Here is a 23,518-nt window from a genome sequence, read left to right on the forward strand (position 1 = left end):
AATAAGTACTTCATTACTTCTTGAAACACATCACTTTCTGAGACACTAAATCACATAATATAGCATATTTTAAGAACACCAATCAAAAGAATACAACTTCAATCTCATACTCTCAGATATAGTATTCAGTAATAATGAATATAAATCAACTTGCTTTAGCAGCTTTAGCTGTTTAAAATAATGAACTCAGTCAATGAGAAGCTGTCAGACTATATAATACTTCTAAATCAAGTTTACATCATTATATTCTCAATTGTACAAATAAAATCACTTCTGATTTAAAAAGAGGATGACTTCTATCTTCTGAAGAAGATGCTCTTGTACAGTGAATTCTATTCTTGAATAGACATGGTCTTTCTTCTTGAATCTTCACTGTATGAAGAATGGCAGACCTCATTCTTCAAAAATGAGAAGAAGAAAACCCAGAACCTATCAGACTCAATTGAGTGACTCATTTTCTTCAACAATGTTCAGAAATTAAGTTCAAATTTGTATGAAAATTCAACTACAAATGAATTCTTTATAAAGACTCAAAAATTATACAAGAATGGTTTCAACTTGTACAACAAATCACAGAGCAATATGAGATTTTATCAGATAATATATACAACATGAATGAAATTGATTTTACAATGAAAATAATTACAATCTGTATAATTATAATCAGCTCTGAAAAAAGAGATCATTCAAAGTTATTACAGTCTGGAAATTGAGAATGAGAAACTGTGATCAATTCAATCAATACTTTGAAATGAGCTTTGAATTCAATGTTTATACTTAAAGAAAAGACAACTTCTTCATACAAGAATAAGATTGATCTATCAGCAACTTGAATTGTGAAGAATAGTTCAAAGAAATGAATAGATGATGAGCTTGAATTATATTGAGTTAAGGAAATTTTTGACAGACAAACTCAGCCTCATATAAAAGAATAATATTGACTACTGATTATGAATAATCATTCAAGTCATACTTCTTCAGAATTTGATCTCTTTTGTATAGAGAATCAGATTATTCTTCTTTACATATCTTCTCACTTCTCACATCTTCTACAGTCACTAGATGTGAGTTGTTTTGACTCTCTCAAGCAATTGTACAGATCAAAGATTGAAAATCAAATTCAATGTGAAATCAATTATGTGAATAAGCTGAACTTTCTGACTTTGTATAATAAAGCTCATTTTGAAATCTTTACTGAGCAGACTATATAAAATGAATTTAAAGCTACTGAATTATATTCATACAACTCTCAAACAGTTCTATCAAAACTTCAGTCAATACATACTTCTTCTTCATCAAACACTTTATATGACACTGAAGAATTCTGAACTTTAACAACTCTCAAGAATGTTGAGAAAGTACAACAACAATCTACAAAATTTCAAAATTGAATGAAGAATTATACAGAATCTCTTTCAAGCTCAATCAATTAATTTCTGAACAAGCTCTTTCTTAACTATAAGAAAGCAATAGTTAATAATATTTTGCTTATATAAGAAAACATAGAGCTTAAAACTGTACATGAGAGACAGAAAAGAAAGAGAAAGAGTATATATAGTGCTCTGAGAGGTGCAGCTAATCATGTACAAAGAGATGAAAACAGTGAGAATACTTCTGTTCAGCAGAATATTGATAATGAAGACTCTGTACAAACTGTGAAGACTCAGATGAGTGAAACTGACACTGAAGAGATTATAGCTAGACAACAAGCTTCTCAGTTTTGTAGTGTATGCTGAAGTGCTGAGTATACTGCTCATACTTGCTCTCACTGTGATTGATTCTGTATGAAGGCATATTATAAGTAGTTGCAGTGAATAGATTCATTCTCACACAACTTTCTATTTGAGAACTTCACTACTTTAAAATCTCAACTTCTTTCTCTTCTTCTCTTCTTCTTCTCTTCTTCTCTTCTTCTTTCATCACACTATTATATTTATCATGTATGTACAAGACTCAGATAGATTGCTTCATTAGTTAGAAATCACAAGACTAATCACTCTTCTTTATACAATATAGGCTCATGTTTCTTGATCTCACTCATTCTCAGAATTTCTATCACATTCTCTTCATTGCTGATCAGCAGCTGAACTTCTTTATTCATAGTCTGCAGTTCAGAACAGTTCTGACACTCTCTGAGCAAGATGTGATGTTTGTACAAGACATCATAACTAAGGTGCAGATTTGAAGTCATTGTTCATTGTACATTAATGCTCTTCTCATACAATCTTGTGACTGACTGAAGCCACATGTGTGCACTGTCTGTCAGAGTGACTCAGGTTTCTGTTCATTCTCAGAATGCCACTGTCTGTCTGATCACTTTGATGAATTCTGTGTGTCAGGAAAAAGAGGTTATACACTACTGAACACCATCAACATTGTATTACTATAATATTTCTCATCATCATCAGCTTACTACAATGCTTGTCTAATACTCACTTATGCTAGCTCTCTTGACTCACACATATATTTTACTATAAATAGCTCTATCTTTTGTATGAAATAGATATATTAAATGAGATATAGAGAAGATAATAAGCAGATCTTGATACACATAAGATTCATATATCTTCAATATATTCATCTGTAACACTTATTTCAACAGTTATGAGCCTGATAAGCAGTATCTGAAGAGAAGCATAATACATCAATCTCAATTCTCATTTAAATTTAATAACTATTATTTGAACTGAGACAATTGATCACTGATTTCAATTCTCATTCAAACTGATAACTATCATTTAAACTGAGACAATAGATTCTCACTTATATACATTTCAAAATACTCAATCATTATACACTCTGAATTCTGATCATATTCTCAAATACTTGAACTGATTTCTCAATTCATTTAATATAACTGATATGATAGACAAGACAATGTCTAATGTAACTATACACCTTAGTATTTCTGAAGATTGAAAACTTTAATACAAGTATATACTAGAATATGCAAAGAATAAGAAGATATCAGACTTTATTAATCTTGATAAATCTGATATCTTCTCTGAACTAGAAGAATCTCTGAAATCTGAGTATTTAAAAGAAGTTATCACAGAGATTAAAATAGTATATAATATCAAGATTACAGTATGAAAAATTAAATATATGAAATATAAGAAATTGAATAAAGATATAACAAAGGTATAAAATATTATATAAAAAACAGTGAATACTACAGAGCTATAATATATACACAGTAAGAATGATGATGTGAAGAAGATTATTTATTTATTAAGAGATTAACTCTCTTTTATAGCTCTGATAACTGAATGATTAATGCAGTCACTCAGTAATGCCTTGATATGAGAAACCAAGATGTGTGAGTTTGAAACCCGCAGAGAATACATTAAATCCAGAACTCAAGCATCTCAGATTTCTAATAAATACAGAGATGTACAAATCACTCTAATAAATCACTCTATGTTTCTGAACTGAGAAGTTATTATTGCATGTATCTAATTATCACTTCTTTGTATTTCTCATGTTCTTATTATCTTGATATGATCTCAACACCTGTATTTTCTTCTGTATAATTAACACTTGATCTGTATTTAATATCATATAAGAACTCATCATAAGCTCTGCTTGTATATAAGTATAATGAAAGAATAATAATAATAATAATACTCTCTTTTATAATTATAAACTATTAAGATAATGTGAGAATCTGATATCATAATCTCTGCAAATCACTGAAAAATAAAGATATAGAGAAGTGATTAAATAACTGATCACTTATTAAAGATAATATCAAAGAAGTAGATATAGCTGAACAGTTCAATTTAAAGAAAGACTTCTTAAATGTAAATCTAGCTATTGATACAGATTATATACAAGTATGAGTTAAGAATGTTTAATATAATAAAGATGTTATATCTTTAATAGAGTTAGTTAAACACTTTAAGAAATAGTATAGAGAAATAAGTATTCTCAAAGAAGATAAATCTATAAACTTCACTGCTTTTAATAAAAGATCTCAGTAATTATTATCAGTGATATTCAGAAACTATATCTACAGAGCCTGTTATTAATATACTCAGTACTACTATCTTAATTTATTAAGAAAGTTATCTGAATAAAAGAAAAACAGAGAGAAGAGAACTCAGATTAATCAAGCTCTTAAAAATCAAGATTGAAGAGATGTATTGATTATGTAATATCTAGAGATTTATTCATGAATACAGATATAATAGATGTTAATAAAGTAGTTCTAGAAGAAATAATTCTGAAGTAATTAAATTATCAATCTATTAATTAACAGATCTGAAAAATCTTAATAAACTCTTTAAATTCTCACTTCTATCTCTGAAACTTCTGAATCTTTGATACTGACACAGAACAGTATATATATAATAATTGAACATGTTTTCTATTCTTTATATCTGTAAACATGAATGCAGAAGTTTATACAGACAATTTCAGTACTAAAGTTGAAGATTATAAAACTGTTAGAACTATTATAATAAATGAAGTAGAAATGCAGTTCAATATTAATCTTATTAATATAGTTTACATTCTGAATTTTCATATAAATATCATTGCATGAAAACTGTGTTTTCATATAGAAGATATCTATTATAATGAAAAAGACTTCAGATTGTAAAAGTACACAGATAATACAATCTTCACATGTATTAAAGTATTTAAGAAGTTGCTAGTTACAGAATATAATGATATAACTGTTTTCTTAACTATATTAGAAAAAACTATCACTGAAGTTAATACAGCTATTATATCTATATCTGAAAAAATAATATCTTTAAATTCTTCAACTTCTACAAATTCTTTCTCTAATTTATTAATATACACTTCAATAAATCATTCTTTTAACCTGTTAATATACACTTCTATAAAACCTTTTTAAAAATCTAAGATCTCTATAGCTACACAGTCTACATAGTATAAGAGATTAATTAGAACCTTCTTCAAAAATCATTATTTAAAAGCTTGTAAATAATATAACTAGTATTCAAATTACTCATCTAGAAGACACTGTAGACAAGCTTATAACTGAGCTTTGTAAACTCTGTTATCTATCTAATATGAAAAATCAAATATTGTAAGAGGTCTAGGCTGAATAGATCAGTATAATATTGATAGATCTTATATAACAAAGAGAAAAATGTTAGAGAAGAAAAAGAAAGAGAAAGTGCAAGAATCAGTGATCAAAGTGAATATTTATATATGTATGTGATGATGTATGCAGTGAAGCTTTGAGATGGAAGAATCTATATACATTCATGACAGCTGAGAATCAGTGATCAAGAATGACTGAGAATCAGAGTGTACACATTTGAGAATAAAGCAGTTGAATCAGTGATTAAGAATGGTCAAGAATCAGAGTGCATACAAATGTAAAGAGGGGCTATAGCAGCCACTAATTAATTTAGTGTATGATATTACAATATATAAGAAGCTGGCATACGCCTGTAATTGTACACTGGCTTAAGCAACCTTTGAATCACAATAGAAAGATATGAAATAAGCTAATATAATTAAATATCACTGTTGCAGCTCAGCTCTTACTCAATTATCTTTTAATTAATAATATTCTTAATAACAGCTACATATATTAAGTAATTGTGAGTTCAATGATATAAAGTTAATATAAGAGTAGATTCTTGAGATGTCTTTCTACATAGAATTCAGTATCAAAGTAGAAGATGAAAAGTCTTTCAGAAAGTATAAGTATGTAATACTTTATTATCACTAACTGAATTACAGAGAGATTATATTATCAGAAGTTTCTAGTGACTACATTTTCAGACTTCTTAATATTTATAAAGAGCATAATAGATTACTTATAATAAATAAGATTTCTTGATATTCTTACTCTGTAAAACATACTAAGAGTTCTAGTGTCAGTGTCTGATAAATTGTAAGATCACTTACAAGAAATTGTACAAAGCAATCTGTATTAAAAAGTAAGAATGTATGAGATGAAGTTTTAGTCAGATTAATCTGTACTACAGCATGATTAATTAATACACTACAGTTAATACACTGCAGTCAACCTGCTGAAAATAAATATGAAAAATCAGAGAATTCAATGAATATTAAAATTCAAGAGTATCCGTCTCTATTTATATAAAATTCAGTGTTTTCTCTAAAATAATATAGTTAGTAAGAATTAAATAGTATTTTAATAAATATGATTAAGCTATTTCATTTCTGAATGATTTTTTTCTCATAATCACTCTGATCTCAGTAGTGACTGAGTAGTTTTCATCTTGTTTCATTTACTTCTGTTAAATAAGTCTTGTTTTCTGTTCTTTTCTCTCTTCAGACTGCTCTATAGAGTCTCATTTCAGACCTAGTAACTTGTGCTGAGAATTGTCTGAGTGAAATCATGACATTATCTACTTACATGCTATTTCTCAAATTAACTCAACTTAGTTAGTTAGCTTCACAAACTTACACACATTATGATCTTGTGCCTCAAGTCATGTGATATAGTATAGTTTGTAGAATACTAATTAAAAAGATGTAATTTTAATCTTATAGCTCTCTCTCTGATATATATAATCTCTTTTTCTTATCTTTCTTTTCTTTTCTTCATGTCTATGCTCAGTCTAGTTATACAGAGCCTATGTATAACATCTAGATATAAATTACATCTCTATAATTAATATCTGAGATCAGTTGTGAAGATGATGAAGCCAAGTAAGTCAATCACAAGTGATTATTAGATAGAGTTTTATATCACATGACTTGATAAGCAAGGTTGTGATATGCATGAGTTTGTAGTGAATGTAACACTCTGATGACTGAATGATTAATGCAGCCACCTGATAGCATCTTGATGTGAGAAACCAAGACATGTAGGTTCAAAACCCGTAGAGGATACATTAAATCCAGAACTCAAGCATCTCAGGTTTCTAATAAATACAGAGATGTACAAATTGCTTCAATAAATTGCTCTATATTCCTGAGCTGAGAAGTTATTATCACATATATCTAATTGTCACTTCTTTGTATTTCCTATGTTCTTGTTATCTTGATGTGATCTCAACATCTGTATTTTCTCCTGTATAACTAACACTTGGCCTGTATTTAACATCATGCAAGGACTCATTATAAGCTCTGCTTACATATAAGTATAATGAAAGAATAATAATAATAATAATAAGTACTTCATTACTTCTTGAAATACATCACTTTCTGAGACACTAAATCACATAATATAGCATATTTTAAGAACATCAATCAAAAGAATACAACTTCAATCTCATACCCTCAGATATAGCATTCAGTAATAATGAATATAAATCAACTTACTTTAGCAGCTTTAGCTGTTCAAAATAATGAACTCAGTCAATGAGAAGCTGTCAGACTATATAATACTTCTAAATCAAGTTTACACTGTTATATTCTCAATTGTATGAATAAAACCACTTCTGATTTAAAAAGAGAATGACTTCTATCTTCTGAAGAAGATGCTCTTGTACAGTGAATTCTATTCTTGAATAGATGTGATCTTCCTTCTTGAATCTTCACTGTATGAAGAATGACAGACCTCATTCTTCAAAAATGAGAAGAAGGAAACTCAGAACCTATCAGACTCAATTGAGTGACTCATTTTCTTCAACAATGTCTGAAAATTAAGTTCAAATTTGTATGAAAATTCAATTACAAATGAATTCTTTGTGAAGACTCAAAAATTATACAAGAATGATTTCAACTTGTACAACAAATCACAGAGCAATATGAGATTTTATCAGATGATATATACAATATGAATGAAATTGGTTTTGCAATGAGAATAATTGCAATCTGTATGATCATAACCAGCTCTGAAAAAAGAGATCATCTGAAGTTATTACAGCCTGGAAATTGAGAATGAGAAACTGTGATCAATTCAATCAATACTTTGAAATGAGCTTTGAATTCAATGTTTATACTTAAAGGAAAGATAACTTCTTCATACAAGAATAAGATTGATCTATCAGTAACTTGAATTGTGAAGAATAGTTCAAAGAAATGAACAGATGATGAGCTTGAATTATATTAAGTTAAGGAAATTTTCAACAGACAAACTCAGCCTTATATAAAAGAACAATATTGACTACTGATTATGAATGATCATTCAAGTCATGCTTCTTCAGAATTTGATCTCTTTTGTATGAAGAATCAGATTATTCTTCTTTATATATCTTCTCACTTCTCACATCTTCTACAGTCACTAGATGTGAGTTGTTTTGACCCTCTCAAGCAATCATACAGATCAAAGATTGAAAATCAAATTCAATATAAAATCAATCATGTGAACAAGCTGAACTTTCTGACTTTGTATAGTAAAGCTCATTTTGAAATCTTTACTAAGCAGACTATATAAAATGAATTTAAAGCTACTGAATTATATTCATACAATTCTCAAACAGTTCTATTAAAACTTCAGTCAATATATACTTCTTCTTTATCAAACACTTCACATGACACTGAAGAATCCTGAACTTCAACAACTCTCAAGAATGTTGAGAAAGTATAACAGCAATCTACAAAATTTCAAAATTGAATGAAGAATTATACAGAATCTCTTTCAAGCTCAATTAATTGATTTCTGAACAAGCTCTTTCTTAACTATGAGAAAGTAATAGTTAATAATGTTTTACTTATATAAGAAAATATAGAGCTTAAAACTGTACATGAGAGATAGAAAAGAAAGAGAAAGAGTATATATAGTACTCTGAAAGATGCAGCTGATCATGTATGAAGAGATAAAAATAGTGAGAATACTTCTATTCAGCAGAATATTGATAATGAAGACTCTGTATAAACTATGAAGACTCAGATGAGTGAAACTAACACTGAAGAGATTATAGCTAGACAATAAGCTTCTTAGCTTTGTAGTGTATGCTGAAGTGCTGAACATACTGCTTATACTTGTTCTCACTGTGATTGATTCTGTACAAAGACATATTATAAGTAGTTGCAGTGAATAGATTCATTCTCACACAACTTTCTATTTAAGAACTTTACTACTTTAAAATCTCAACTTCTTTCTCTTCTTCTCTTCTTCTTCTCTTCTTCTCTTCTTCTTTCATCACATCATTATATTCATCATGTATGTACAAGACTCAGATAGATTGCTTCATTAGTTAGAAATCACAAGACTAATCACTCTTCTTCATACAATATAGGCTCATGTTTCTTAATCTCACTCATTCTCAGAATTCCTATCACATTCTCTTCATTGCTGATCAGCAGCTGAATCTCTTTGCTCACAGTCTACAGTTCAGAGCAGTTCTGACACTCTCTGAATAAGATGTGATGTTTGTATGAGACATCATAACTGAGATGCAGGTTTGAAGTCATCATTTATTGTATATTAATACTCTTCTCATACAATCTTGTGATCAGCTGAAGTCACACACATGCACTGTCTACTGAAGTGACTCAGGTTTCTGTTCATTCCCAGAATGCCGCTGTCTGTCTGACCACTTTAATGAAGCCTGTGTGTCAGAAAAAAGAGATTATACACTACTGAACATCATCAATATTGTATTACTACAATATTTCTCATCATTATCAGCTTACTACAATACTTGTCTAATACTTGCTTATACTAGCTCTCTTGACTCACACATATATTTTACTATAAATAGCTCTATCTTTTGTATGAAATAGATATATTAGATGAGATACAGAGAAGATAATAAGCAGATCTTGATATACATAAGATTCATATATCTTCAATATATTCATCTGTAACACTCATTTCAACAGTTATAAGCCTGGTAAGCAGTATCTGAAGAGAAGTATGATACATCAATCTCAATTCTCATTTGAATTTAATAACTATTATTTGAACTGAGACAATTGATCACTGATTTCAATTCTCATTCAAACTGATAACTATCATTTAAACTGAGATAATAGATTCTCACTTATATATATTTCAAAATACTCAATCATTATACACTCTGAATTCTGATCATATTCTCAAATACTTGAACTGATTTCTTAATTCATTTAATATAACTGATATGATAGACAAGACAATGTCTAGTATAACTATACACCTTAGTATTTCTGAAGATTGAAAACTTTAATACAAGTATATACTAGAATATGCAAAGAATAAGAAGATATCAGACTTTATTAATCTTGATAAATCTGATATCTTCTCTGAACTAGAAGAATCTCTGAAATCTGAGTATTTAAAAGAAGTTATCACAGAGATTAAAATAGTATATAATATCAAGATTACAGTATGAAAAATTAAATATATGAAATATAAGAAATTGAATAAAGATATAACAAAGATATAAAATATTATATAAAGAACAGTAAATACTACAGAGCTATAATATATACACAGTAAGAATGATGATGTGAAGAAGATTATTTATTTATTAAGAGATTAACTCTCTTTTATAGCTCTGATAACTGAATGATTAATGCAGCCACTCAGTAGCACCTTGATATAAGAAATCAAGATGTGTGAGTTTGAAACCCGCAGGGAATACATTAAATCCAGAACCCAAGCATCTCAGATTTCTAATAAATACAGAGATGTACAAATCACTCTAATAAATCACTCTATGTTCCTGAGCTGGGAAGTTATTATTGCATGTATCTAATTATCACTTCTTTGTATTTCTCATGTTCTTATTATCTTGATATGATCTCAATATCTGTATTTTCTTCTGTATAATTAACACTTGATCTGTATTTAACATCACACAAGAACTCATCATAAGCTCTGCTTGTATATAAGTATAATGAAAGAATAATAATAATAATAATACTCTCTTTTATAATTATAAACTATTAAGATAATGTGAGAATCTGATATCATAATCTCTGCAAAGCACTGAAAAATAAAGATATAGAGAAGTGATTAAATAACTGATCACTTATTAAAGATAATATCAAAGAAGTAGATATAGCTGAACAGTTCAATTTAAAGAAAGACTTCTTAAATGTAAACCTAGCTATTGATACAGATTATATACAAGTATGAGTTAAGAATATTTAATATAATAAAGATGTTATATCTTTAATAGAGTTAGTTAAACACTTTAAGAAATAGTATAGAGAAATAAGTATTCTCAAAGAAGATAAATCTATAAACTTCACTGCTTTTAATAAAAGATCTCAGTAATTATTATCAGTGATATTCAGAAACTATATCTACAGAGCCTGTTATTAATATACTCCAGTACTACTATCTTAATTTATTAAGAAAGTTATCTGAATAAAAGAAAAACAGAGAGAAGAGAACTCAGATTAATCAAGCTCTTAAAAATCAAGATTGAAGAGATGTATTGATTATGTAATATCTAGAGATTTATTCATGAATACAGATATAATAGATGTTAATAAAGTAGTTCTAGAAGAAATAATTCTGAAGTAATTAAATTATCAATCTATTAATTAACAGATCTGAAAAATCTTAATAAACTCTTTAAATTCTCACTTCTATCTCTGAAACTTCTGAATCTTTGATACTGACACAGAACAGTATATATATAATAATTGAACATGTTTTCTATTCTTTATATCTGTAAACATGAATGCAGAAGTTTATACAGACAATTTCAGTACTAAAGTTGAAGATTATAAAACTGTTAGAACTATTATAATAAATGAAGTAGAAATGCAGTTCAATATTAATCTTATTAATATAGTTTACATTCTGAATTTTCATATAAATATCATTGCATGAAAACTGTGTTTTCATATAGAAGATATCTATTATAATGAAAAAGACATCAGATTGTAAAAGTACACAGATAATACAATCTTCATATGTATTAAAGTATTTAAGAAGTTGCTAGTTACAGAATATAGTGATATAACTATTTTCTTAACTATATTAGAAAAAACTATCACTGAAGTTAATACAGCTATTATATCTATATCTGAAAAAATAATATCTTTAAATTCTTCAACTTCTACAAATTCTTTCTCTAATTTATTAATATACACTTCAATAAATCATTCTTTTAACCTGTTAATATACACTTCTATAAAATCTTTTTAAAAACCTAAGATCTCTATAGCTACACAGTCTACATAGTATAAGAGATTAGAACCTTCTTCAAAAATCATTATTTAAAAGCTTGTAAATAATGTAACTAGTATTCAAATTACTCATCTAGAAGACACTGTAGACAAGCTTATGACTGAGCTTTGTAAACTCTGTTATCTATCTAATATGAAAAATCAAATATTGTAAGAGGTCTAGGCTGAATAGATCAGTATGATATTGATAGATCTTATATAACAAAGAGAAAAATGTTAGAGAAGGAAAAGAAAGAGAAAGTGCAAGAATCAGTGATCAAAGTGAATATTTATATATGTATGTGATGGTGTATGCAGTGAAGCTTTGAGGTGGAAGAATCTATACACATTCATGACGGCTGAGAATCAGTGATCAAGAATGACTGAGAATCAGAGTGTACACATTTGAGAATAAAGCAGTTGAATCAGTGATTAAGAATGGTCAAGAATCAGAGTGTACATGTTCAAGAATGAAGTGATTGAAATCTGTGAAGTATAACAGAATAGTCTATATAATTGATCAGGCGCAGCCTGCATAATAAGCCTTCTCTTTTCAGAAGCAGTTCTCATCAGTCAAGAGCTGCTGTTTCAGATAATACAGAACTCAGAGTTCAGATCAGATAATCATACTCAACTCATTTCATGAGATATTATTAGTTACAGTTACAGAATCTCTTATTAAGAATATTCTCAATCTCTCACTCAAGCTTATTATCTTCTTCTATAATGCCTGGCGGCTGTCAGTTGAAAGTCAGTTGAGAAGAGAACAGATCAGTGATAGTGCAGTGAAGCAAGCTTGTATAAAAGATATTATTATGAATCTCTGATCATATGTTAAGACCATAGTTATAACTATCTAAAACTTCTATCACTTTATACTTAATATAGTGATAATTTAGTGTACAAGATGAACATGTGATTTGTATATTCTTAAGATTCAATTATATCAGATCTTCTATCTTATATTATTCAGCAGAGTCTCAGTGAACATTGATTCAATCTTCTTAATTCTGTTTAGCACTTATTATGAAGGCTTCTACTTAATCACAGATGTCTTGAAGTTTCATTACTATATTTATTGATGATCTGGATCAGACTGCAGAGATTTAGTGTGAAATATATGATCTCTAGAAGATTCAGTACTTTCATATGATATCTATATATGAGAAAGAACAGGCTTATATCTGTTAAAATAGCATCTCAATCATTGATAGCAATCTCTGCATGTAGAAGAAGATTATGTCAATCATCTTATAAGTAGTTATAGAACTTATGAAGATAATTCTTCACAGTCTGAATTGTCTGTTCTGATATATTATCAGTCTCAGAGTGATAGGCAGTTGACAGATAATATATAATCTTGAGAACTTGATAGATTCTTATTCAGAGAGTGCTTATAAATTGACAGCTCTGATCTGATACTATAGATCTCAGTAATTCATGCATTTAATAGAACAGACTCTGTAGAAAAGCTTCAGTGACTTATTCAGTATTCATTTTATTACAAGATTTCAATATTATATCTTTACTCAATTGATTCATAATGATCAGGATGTTTCTACAACTCTTACTCTCAGAGAGATTAACAGTGAAGTCAATTATCATATCTTATCAGATTCTATCAGAGATATCAAGTAATTTCAGCAGATTCTTTCTACAGTTCTTTTATAAGATGATGAAAGAATAACAGTTATAGTTTCAGATGAAGTGTCTGATGCTGTTTAATATCTCAGGTCAGTAGAACTCTCAGAATATCATTCTATACAGTTATTCACAGCCTGAATAATCAGTTATACATGAATTATGCATCTCTTACATTATCTGAGTGTGTAAGAGTTCAGAGTGAGAGACTCAGTGTTATTTACAGAATTATAGAGTGTTATTATTATTGATTAAACATTCTAAGATATCAGTTCTTATATATAGTTCTGGGAAAAATCAGGTTGCTTCTTGACATACTGCTTTAATAAGTGTTTAAAGAAGTTCATCAGTTTGAGATGTTGTATACCACAATTCATTCAGTATAGATCTGGAGAATGTTCTGACTAGCAAAGTATATATAGTGTTATAAGTGGTCTCATTGTAATCAACTAATATCTTTGAATTTAAGAGTCAGTATTCTCAATTCATTCAGTATATATCTGTTATATCAGACAGTATATCTTATTCTCATTGCAAGAGAGTATCTGTCATGAAGTTCTGACTGCTGAGATGATAGTATATTGTAAAATGAAAGCAGCTTAGAAACTTCAATCATTATATCTGTTATTCAGTGAGTTTACAGATTATTGTAAAGTATTTGAGATTCTTATGATCTGTGATTATCTCAAATTCAGAGACACTTTGAAGTTCAGAGTTTCATTCTTCTAGACAGTGTACAATTACAAGAAGTTCCTTGTTATAGATCTCATAATTGCATTCAGCAGGACTCAGTTTCTTAGATATAAAGACACATGATTATAGAACATCTTCATCATCATATTACAATATCACTTCTTCTGTCATGTAGTCAGAGAAATCAGCTTCAACAACTGTCTCACAATCAGAGTCAAATGTCATTAGCAGAGAGATATTAATGAATATCTTCTTCATCTGTGTGAATGCAGCTTCAGCATTCACTGATTACTGAAATACTGAGTTCTTCTTGATAAGTTCTGTAAGTGATCTTGTAATATCTGAGAAGTTTTATATAAATCACTGATAGAAGTTAGCAAATCTGATGAAGCTTCATACATCTTTCACAGTACACAGAGCTTTTCATTTAAGAATGATGAAGACTTTCTCAGAATTTATTTGAATTCTCTTATCAGCTTCTATAATAAAACTCAGATATTTAGTACTCTTGACTTCAAAATCACACTTATTAATATCTATCAGTAGTTCTACTTCTTGTAGTTATTGTAATACCTTCTATACATGTTCTTGATATTCTTTCCTGAACTCATCAGTGAAGATGAGCATATTATCAAGATATGCAGAGGCAAATTCATCAAGAAAATCTCAGAGTACTCAGTTAATATACTTCTGAAATGTACTGAGAGTATTAGCCAGTCTGAAGAGAATAACTATTCATTCAAAGAGATTATATCATGTTCAGAATACTGTAAGTCACTCATCTTCTTCAGTGATACAAATCTTATGAAATGCGGTGATGATATCTAGTTTTATAAATCATTGAGCTTGTTCAATGCAAGCTAAAGTTTCATTAATAAGAGATAGCAGATAGCAGTCTTTCTTTGTTATTTTATTCAGTTCTCAATAGTTCACACAGAATCAGAGTTCTTCATCTGATTTCTTTGCAAAGAGAATAGAGACTGCAGCAGAAGAATTATTAATACATATGAATTCTTTATTTAATAGATCATTAAGTGTCTTTCAAAGAAGAAGGAGTTCATCTCAGAACATGTTGTAAAAAAGGCTCTATAATAGTTCAGAGTTCTTATCATTCTTCTTCTCTAACTTGATACTGTGATTCACTTCAGAACCTTGTAAGAAGAATATATTTATAATATTATCTTATCAGAAGACATCTAGATATTCATGATATTATTGAGAGAGTTTCATATAAGAATCTATTACTATAATACAGAATAACTTTTCTAGAGTCTTTTTAATATCAGTCAGACTAGCAGAATAGATTGTTACATGATTCTGCTGTCAGTAACTTCTTTTTCAGAGCATTTCATACATGTTAACAGAGATCTGTGTCAGATTCATGATCTTGTAAATGTCATCTTCATGAATTCTATCATTATTAGAGAATATCAGGCTTCTGTTTTAAGTATTTAACAAGATGCCTTGTTCAGATGGCCAGGTAAGTTTTAATATAAGATTATAATCAAGATTATCAACTTTATATACATAGACATCTTCATATTAATATTCTCTCACATCTATGGTCAACTTCATTATGTAACAGATACAAATGTCTTTTGAGTCATCAAATTCTGTGAGAAGTCAGAGTTTTGATAAGAGAATACACTGAAGGTTGTAACATCTTACAACTGAAGATTTAATTATTGTATAATAACATAGACTGCTGTCTACTATAGCTTTTATATTATACATGTTATCAATCACAGTAGATATAAGAATTGCATTCATTGTTATTTTCTCTTCAAATTATTATCATCTGATCTCTTCAAGCTTCTGTTTACAAATTTGAACAGAAGATAATCTTTGCTCTGTTTTATCAGAGTATTCTTATAGTTATCTTCTGAATCTTTCTTCACTGCAATGTGATTGATGTGAACAGACACTGATTCATTTCTTGAGTGAGAAGATATGTAGGCTGATCAGCAGTTGAAAGTAATCTGTTCTGATCAGTTACAGTTGATGCACACTTCTTATTAATGTTAATCAGTGACTTCTTCAGAAGTGATTCCAGGAACTCAGAAGTCTGTTCAAACAGTGAAAACTCTTACTTGTGTATAAACATTTGAATCTATTCAGTTCATGACATCTGCATCATTGCTGTTCTTCAGTGCAGGTGTATAAGTGACTGAGGTGTAATGTCTTCTATCACTGTTCTGTATACTCTTGAGCTTGATAAGATGATCATTCAATGTTCAGAGCTGTGTGCAGAAGCCTTCATAAGTTAGGTCTTTATTTACACTTATGAGAATCTGTAAGAGTTTGAAAGTTAATGTCTTCTTGAGCATGCTAATCTTTATTCAATCCTCTCAAGATTGATCATCTACTTCTAAGATCTTGATGTCAAAGTCAGAGATGAATATTGTAAGAGAAGTGTTTCTTTGTCAGATACTCTGTAATCAATCTAACATCTTCTATTGCATAGCAGTGTCTCAGGACAGAATATCAAGATATTTTATAATATTTTCAGATATTCACAACACTGATTCACATGCTTTCATTCATGAATAAAACTTCTGTTTCATGTGATTCTTCAATTGTTCATTGATATATCAATCTTGTTTAATTAATAAATCAATGATATCTTCATCTATACTCAGTTTTACAAGCATTTTCATTCTCTATGATGAGTAGAGAGTGAGATCAGAAGTATTGAAATATATAAGAGTATCAAAGTATTCTTTCAGCAGTTTTGTAGATGCTGAAGTTGCATGAATTAATTGTTGAATTTCCTCATATTAAAGCTGTTAAGTGATGTGCATATTAACTATCTGTTGTTATTATAGTTTCAACATTGCTTAAAGTCACTGTGATATCATATCTATGCTCACACTTGAGAGTTCTCTTATATTATTGTTAGACATGATTATATTATTTATCAAATGTGTGATATCTGTGAAATCTTAAGAAGTGTAATTATATGAATATCTCATACATCTGAGTGTCAGAACTCTCAGGTCTTTCACTAATATTTTCTTATAAAATCTTATTACAGGGTCAGAATAACTAATAAGTAAGCTTCTATCTGAGAACTCAGTGTTCACTTAACTGTTTCTCTTTCTTACACATTATTACATGTTCAGATATCTCTCAATGAATAATCATTTCTAATGAGAAGATAATGCATGAATAATCATTTCTAATAAGAAGATGATGAACATTTTTCTAGTGTAAGAAGCCTACACTGAATAGATTGATATGATATTAATAGATCTTATATAACAAAGAGAAAAACATTAGAGAAGGAAAAGAAAGAGAAAGTGCAAGAATTGATGATTAAAGTGAATATTTATATGTGTATGTGATGATGTATGCAGTGGAGCTTCAGGGCGGAAGAATCTATACATGTTTGTAGCGGCCGAGGATCAGTGATTGAGAATGGCTGAGAATCAGAGTGTATGTGTTCGAGAATGAAGCAGTTGGATTGGTGATTGAGAATGGCTGAGAATCAGAGCATACATGTTCAAGAATGAAGCGGTTGGAATCTGTGAAGTGTAACAGAATAGTCTATATAATTGATCGGGCGCAGCCCGCCACAAATATCAAGATATTCTCATATTAAATCTTAAATACTATTTAAATATCTATATACTGATATTATATATGACTCTACACAGTGCTATAATGATGAGTGTTATCTCATATATTTTATATATAATTCTTTACAATTTCATATAGCTATCACAGCTATTTAAAAATCAGAAATCTGCAAAGCTCTTATATAAGCTATTAATTGAATTAAATATCAATTTAACTATACTATAAAGATTATTTGTATCAACAATAATACTGCAGTTAAGAAGATAAATAACTTTATAAATTGAGTGAATAATGAAGATCTAGAGATGAAGTATTCTTTAAAGTATATTTATAAGTAAAATGATGCAGCAGAGTGAGCAGAAGTAATATTAATAATAAAGACAAGAACTCTACAGATAGAATTTCTTCTGTTATAATCACTTTTCTCTGAAATTACACTTACTGCTATGTATCTTGTAAATCAAATCTTTACTAGAATTCTAGATTGAAAGTTATCTCTACAAGTATTGAAAGAATTTCTACAGATTAAATCTTACTTCTGTACTTATCTACAAATCTACAGATATCACATCTATGTAAAGATATCAGATAAAGTTCTTAATAGAAACTACTTTCCAAAGTTAGATTTCTGAGCTTATATTAAATATCTAGTTGAATATGATTCTATAAACATCTATTGAATTTGAATTTCATACTTAGAATGAGTGATAAGAGTAAGAGATATAATATTTAATAAGAATAGAAAATTCAACTCTGAAGATCTCTAAATTAAAAGACAACTAAGAGATTAAGTATCTAAGAAGATAAAGCTTCTATATATGAAAGTTCAACAATTATTAATAACTTCAATCAATTAATTGAATGAAATTATAGATACTGCAGATATTGATGTTTTTCACTCTGAAGAAAATGTATAAAGATCTGAAAAAACAGAAGAGAAAAATCATGAGTATAATTATTATAATGTTTCAATTCTTTCTACATCAGATTTAATATCAGAGTCAACAGATCTTAATATTAATATTAATACTTATTCAGCTGTGATAGATATTCATACACAGAACATTGCATCTAGAGCTTATAATATTAGTACTGACTTTAATAAAGCTAATATTATTGAAGACTGCAGAACCTGAAAATACAGAGCTGCTTATCTTATAACAGTTGCAAATGTCAAAGACAATTCTTACTAAATGATTAATGAGATATTATCTCATTTATATTCAGACTTCTACAAGTCTTAAAATTTATTTTTAAATACTGTTTTCACAGTTATCAATAATATATCAATATTAACAGTATTTATACTGACTTCAAGAATTCATAGATCTCAACTGTCAGATTCACTGAATTACTGAGCAGATGTTGAAAAACACTTATATTGCAAAGAATTTGAGAATGCTGTTATGTAAGAATAAGATAGTATATCTCTGCAGAATACATATGAAATGACTAGCAGAATACAGAGAGATATTTCAGTTATTTCTCTATAATAAGTATTCATCTACAAATTCAATAATGAAGATTTTCTTTTGAAATACAAAGCTCACATACATGCCAACCGCTCCACCACGAACTCGCTCGATTTTTCGAATAAGAACCCGCCGATAGATCCATCGAAAAGCCCTCGATCATACGAGCATTCTGACCCCATCGTCGACCGCATACCCTGTGTGGTGGTGGAGTTATCCAGCCAAACATGAACCGGACGTTGTTCAAAACTCCTGTGTGGGATTATCCCCCGTTCTCCCCTACCACACCACAACCCCGGGCCAAAGTGCCATACAAATTGTAAGGTGAAGAGACCTAGCCATATGCACCAATCTTCTCGATTTTGGAAGATCCCCGACCTGTAGTTGTGGAGATATCCGAGGAGCGACCTCCGCGAAAACCCTGTCCATCTTTGATGTTCCAAAACACCAACGCCAAGTCTCACCCTCGTACCGCCCTTCCCAATCTGGCCCATCCCCGGCAGAAAAATACAAAAAGATACCTCAGTGATAATATCAAGCACATAATCAATGAAGTCTTCTGAAGTGCAATCTTCACAGTCTGTCGTCAGTGTATCTAGACTTCAATATCAAGTCTCACCCTTGTACTATCCCTCTCAATCTGGCCCAGCTCTGGCAGAACAATACAAAAAGATACCTTGGCAACAGCATTTAATACATAACCAGCAGACAACAAGTCAACAGCACATCAACAACTATAAAATCAGTATATCTCAAGATCTGACTGAGCCTTTGATCCCTGCACAGTGAGATATATTAAATCTAGCTTTAATATCTCAATATTCAATAGATTCTGTAAGAAATTGAGAACAGCAACACTAGGTTTCTATTGAATTTAAGAATTCACTCTATATTGATATAATCATTGACAAAGTCTTCTATTTTGAGATATAAATAACCAGTTCCTCTACATCTCACTGACAATATTTATATTATTATATAGAAACAGACTTATATTCTCTATAATATCAAGACTCTGAAGAGAGAAAGTCTTGATAGAGAGTATACAGTAGTGCATATCTTAGCAGTTTCTATCTCATTCTTCTGCAGCAGTTAATGTAAAAAAAAGATCTTAGAAATAGTTTTTTACTTCTCTTGAAAAAGTAAGATGTTTTTCTCTGGGTTTTATACAATATTCTTACAAAGAATAAAAAAACAGAGCTGTTTTCTGTTATAATTTTATATTCTTTTAAGTAAGAATTACTTTTTCAGTGACTGAAGAGCTTTCATTAATACTTAATTCTTTTTTACACTCTTTATTAACTGATTTGAGTTGCACACTTGTTGTGTGAGAAGAATTGAATGATTTAGAATAAAATTGAATAGTTTTAATCAATTTCTCTGCAAAAAATTGATTTATTTTTTATCAGTTTTTCTCTCAAAAACTGTCATATTATCTGATTCATTATCAATTGATATCATACTCTTTCTCACTGTATCTCAAGAAAGAGATTGTAAAGATTTTATTGATTTATCTCAAAAATCAATTTTAGTTTATTAGATTCTGTTCAAAAACCTAATCTAGTTACTGAACTAGTGTGAAAAAAATCAGGTGTTTTATATACAAAAGTCTTTTATTCTTCTTTTGAAACAGTCGGATCAACTTTTCAATTGAAAACAGACTTAGAAATATCTCAATTGAAACAGTCTGATCAACTTTTCATTGAGTGAGAACAATGAGTTCAAAAATACACTCAGTTAATGTGGAAAAAGATGCTTTTTCAAATACTATTCCTGAGATTGAAATTCTGAAGAGAAGAAAGAAAGAAGAAATAGAGAAACAACAAGTTCTTGAAATACAGGAACTTGAAAAAGCAAGCAAGATTCTTGAAAAGCAGTGTCTGAGTGAGATGAATGAAGAAGTTCTGTTAATTCTTCATGCTCAGGCTAGATAACTACAGAAGATGATCAAGTTCAAACTTGAAATCTCAAACACAGTTCAAAAAATATTGAAAATTCCTTATACAATTACTGACTCTTCATCTTACTCTTCTTCTTTTTTTTCTACTTCTTCTTCTTCTTTGAATCAGAAGAAAATATATGCTCAAGCAGCTGAATCTGCTGTCTCTAAACCTGCTGTCTCAAAACCTGCTCAAAATCCTGAGAAAACTGAGAAGAATACTGTTCATATCTCTATTCATAGAAAAGTGAAAAAGAAAATGTAAAAAGAGAAAAACTTTCAAATCTTCAGAAATAGAAGACTTATTCTCAAAGTCTCAAATCAGGACATTCTGCAAAGAAACAAGCTAAACTCAAATCTCATTTTCAGAATCAGAAATGAAATTAATCAGCAGTTCTTTTCTCAGTTGATAACTGATATTGAAGTTCAAAAATCAGTTATAGCTTCAATTGAGTCATTATTCTTTGAAAACTTCATTATTCTGACTACAATGCTTGAATTCAGTGCTGAATTCCTTATTCAGAATGAGAATCTCTGAAAGTCAGCAGTAGAATCTTTGCTAAATACAATAATTCTATCTAAGAGAGATGAAAAGTGAGACAAATTCATTCTTCATGATATTTCAGTTGAAATTTTTGACTGTGAAGAAGAAATGCTACTTCTCAAAAATGAATTAAAAGAATACAACTCTATTCAACTGAGAAAGGAGCCTGTATGACTAAATTCAATTGAGTTCAGATAAAGCAGGAGAAATGCCTCTGTTCTAGTATATATAAAAACACTTGAACAGTCAAAGATCTCTGAAGTAAGAGTAGCAGATTTGAAAATGAGAGTTCATGAATACAAAGACTCAAGAATGAATCTCAAAGCTCAAACATAGTGTTCAAACTGTCAAAGATATGAACACTTTGCAATCTTATATTTTAGAGACTCAAAATATGCATTCTGTGCCAGAGATCATAAAACTAGTAAGTATAAATGTGAAACATGCTCAAAAAGAGATGAAATATGTCAACACACTCTGCTTAAGTGCTCTAATTGCAAAGAAAAACATGCATCTAGCTCAAAAGAATATATGTTTGCTTCTAGAACTTAAAAGAACTGGAGAAAAGATGAAGCTCAAAGTCAATCTAGAACTGAAGAGAAGAGTCAAGTCAGTAGACTTACAACTGCAAGCTTAAAAAGAAGAAACTCTCAACTATTTAAATCTTCAAACTTCAATTCTCCTGTTAAATGTAAACAGAATTTGAATCCTCAAACTTCTATTAAGATTAGAGAATTGAGAAATAACTCTGATGATAAACTAGATATAATGCAAGTAGTTGAGATCCCTACTTTTCAAAATAGTTATAATCTACTATCTGATGATAGTGACTAGATTCTACTCTATCTCTACTCTCTTTTAGTATGAATATACAACAAAAATAACAAAAAAAGTTTAAAAACTCTTCAAAAATCACATTTATTCAAAATAATGTGAATAGAAACTCAAATTATATTTATTCTTGTCTTCAAATTGTATTTGAATAAAAAGTTGATTTTGTACTACTTCAGGAACTGAATTTTGATGCTGAGCAAAATTACATCATTTCTCATTCAAGCTATTACTACTTTCTACCTCAAAAGTCTGAGATAAAGTCAAGAGTAGTGATCTATGAAAGAAAGAGATCAAGATATCAATTTAATCTAAGATTTGATATCATGTCTGACCCTGATATTCTGGTGAATGATATTATAGATAAAGAAAATGAGTTTGATACTATACAGCTCATAAATATCTATAATGAAAAGTCATTGAAGAAAAATAACAATATCTGAACAATTGATAGAGAATTTCTGAATATAACTTCATCAAGAAACTCTATAATTGCAGGAGATTTCAATACACATCATCTCTGATGAAATTCAGAATGCAAGGAAGCAGTGAGAGCTGATAATCTGATTGAATGAATCATTGAGCATTCAATAGATTTGATTAATAAGTCTGATCAATAAACATTCTTTAGAAAAGACATGAAACAGAAGTCTATTATAGATCTAATCTTCATGTCATAAAATCTAATGAAAAGAAGACTTGTAAACTGATTTATTAATTCAAATGAGACATGAGGATCAGATCATGAGATTATTCAATTTAATATTGAACTGAGTGAAAAATAAATGAGTGAAAATCCTCTTCTCTCTA

The 23,518-nt window shown here is 29.2% G+C and overlaps 1 protein-coding gene across 1 annotated transcript; it reads right to left on the reverse strand.

Moving 5' to 3' along the window:
* Window positions 1–19,468: 19,468 nt before the first annotated feature.
* BDBG_16911 (uncharacterized protein) lies at window positions 19,469–19,888 on the reverse strand (the record flags this gene model as incomplete). Its single annotated transcript, XM_031724766.1, has 1 exon — window positions 19,469–19,888. The coding sequence occupies one exon, from the start codon at window positions 19,886–19,888 to the stop codon at window positions 19,469–19,471; it is 420 nt and encodes a 139-aa protein (XP_031578008.1).
* Between the last annotated feature and the right edge of the window lie 3,630 nt (window positions 19,889–23,518).

Source organism: Blastomyces gilchristii, assembly GCF_000003855.2.
Source record: "Blastomyces gilchristii SLH14081 genomic scaffold supercont1.6, whole genome shotgun sequence".
Classification (NCBI taxonomy): Eukaryota; Fungi; Ascomycota; class Eurotiomycetes; order Onygenales; family Ajellomycetaceae; genus Blastomyces; species Blastomyces gilchristii.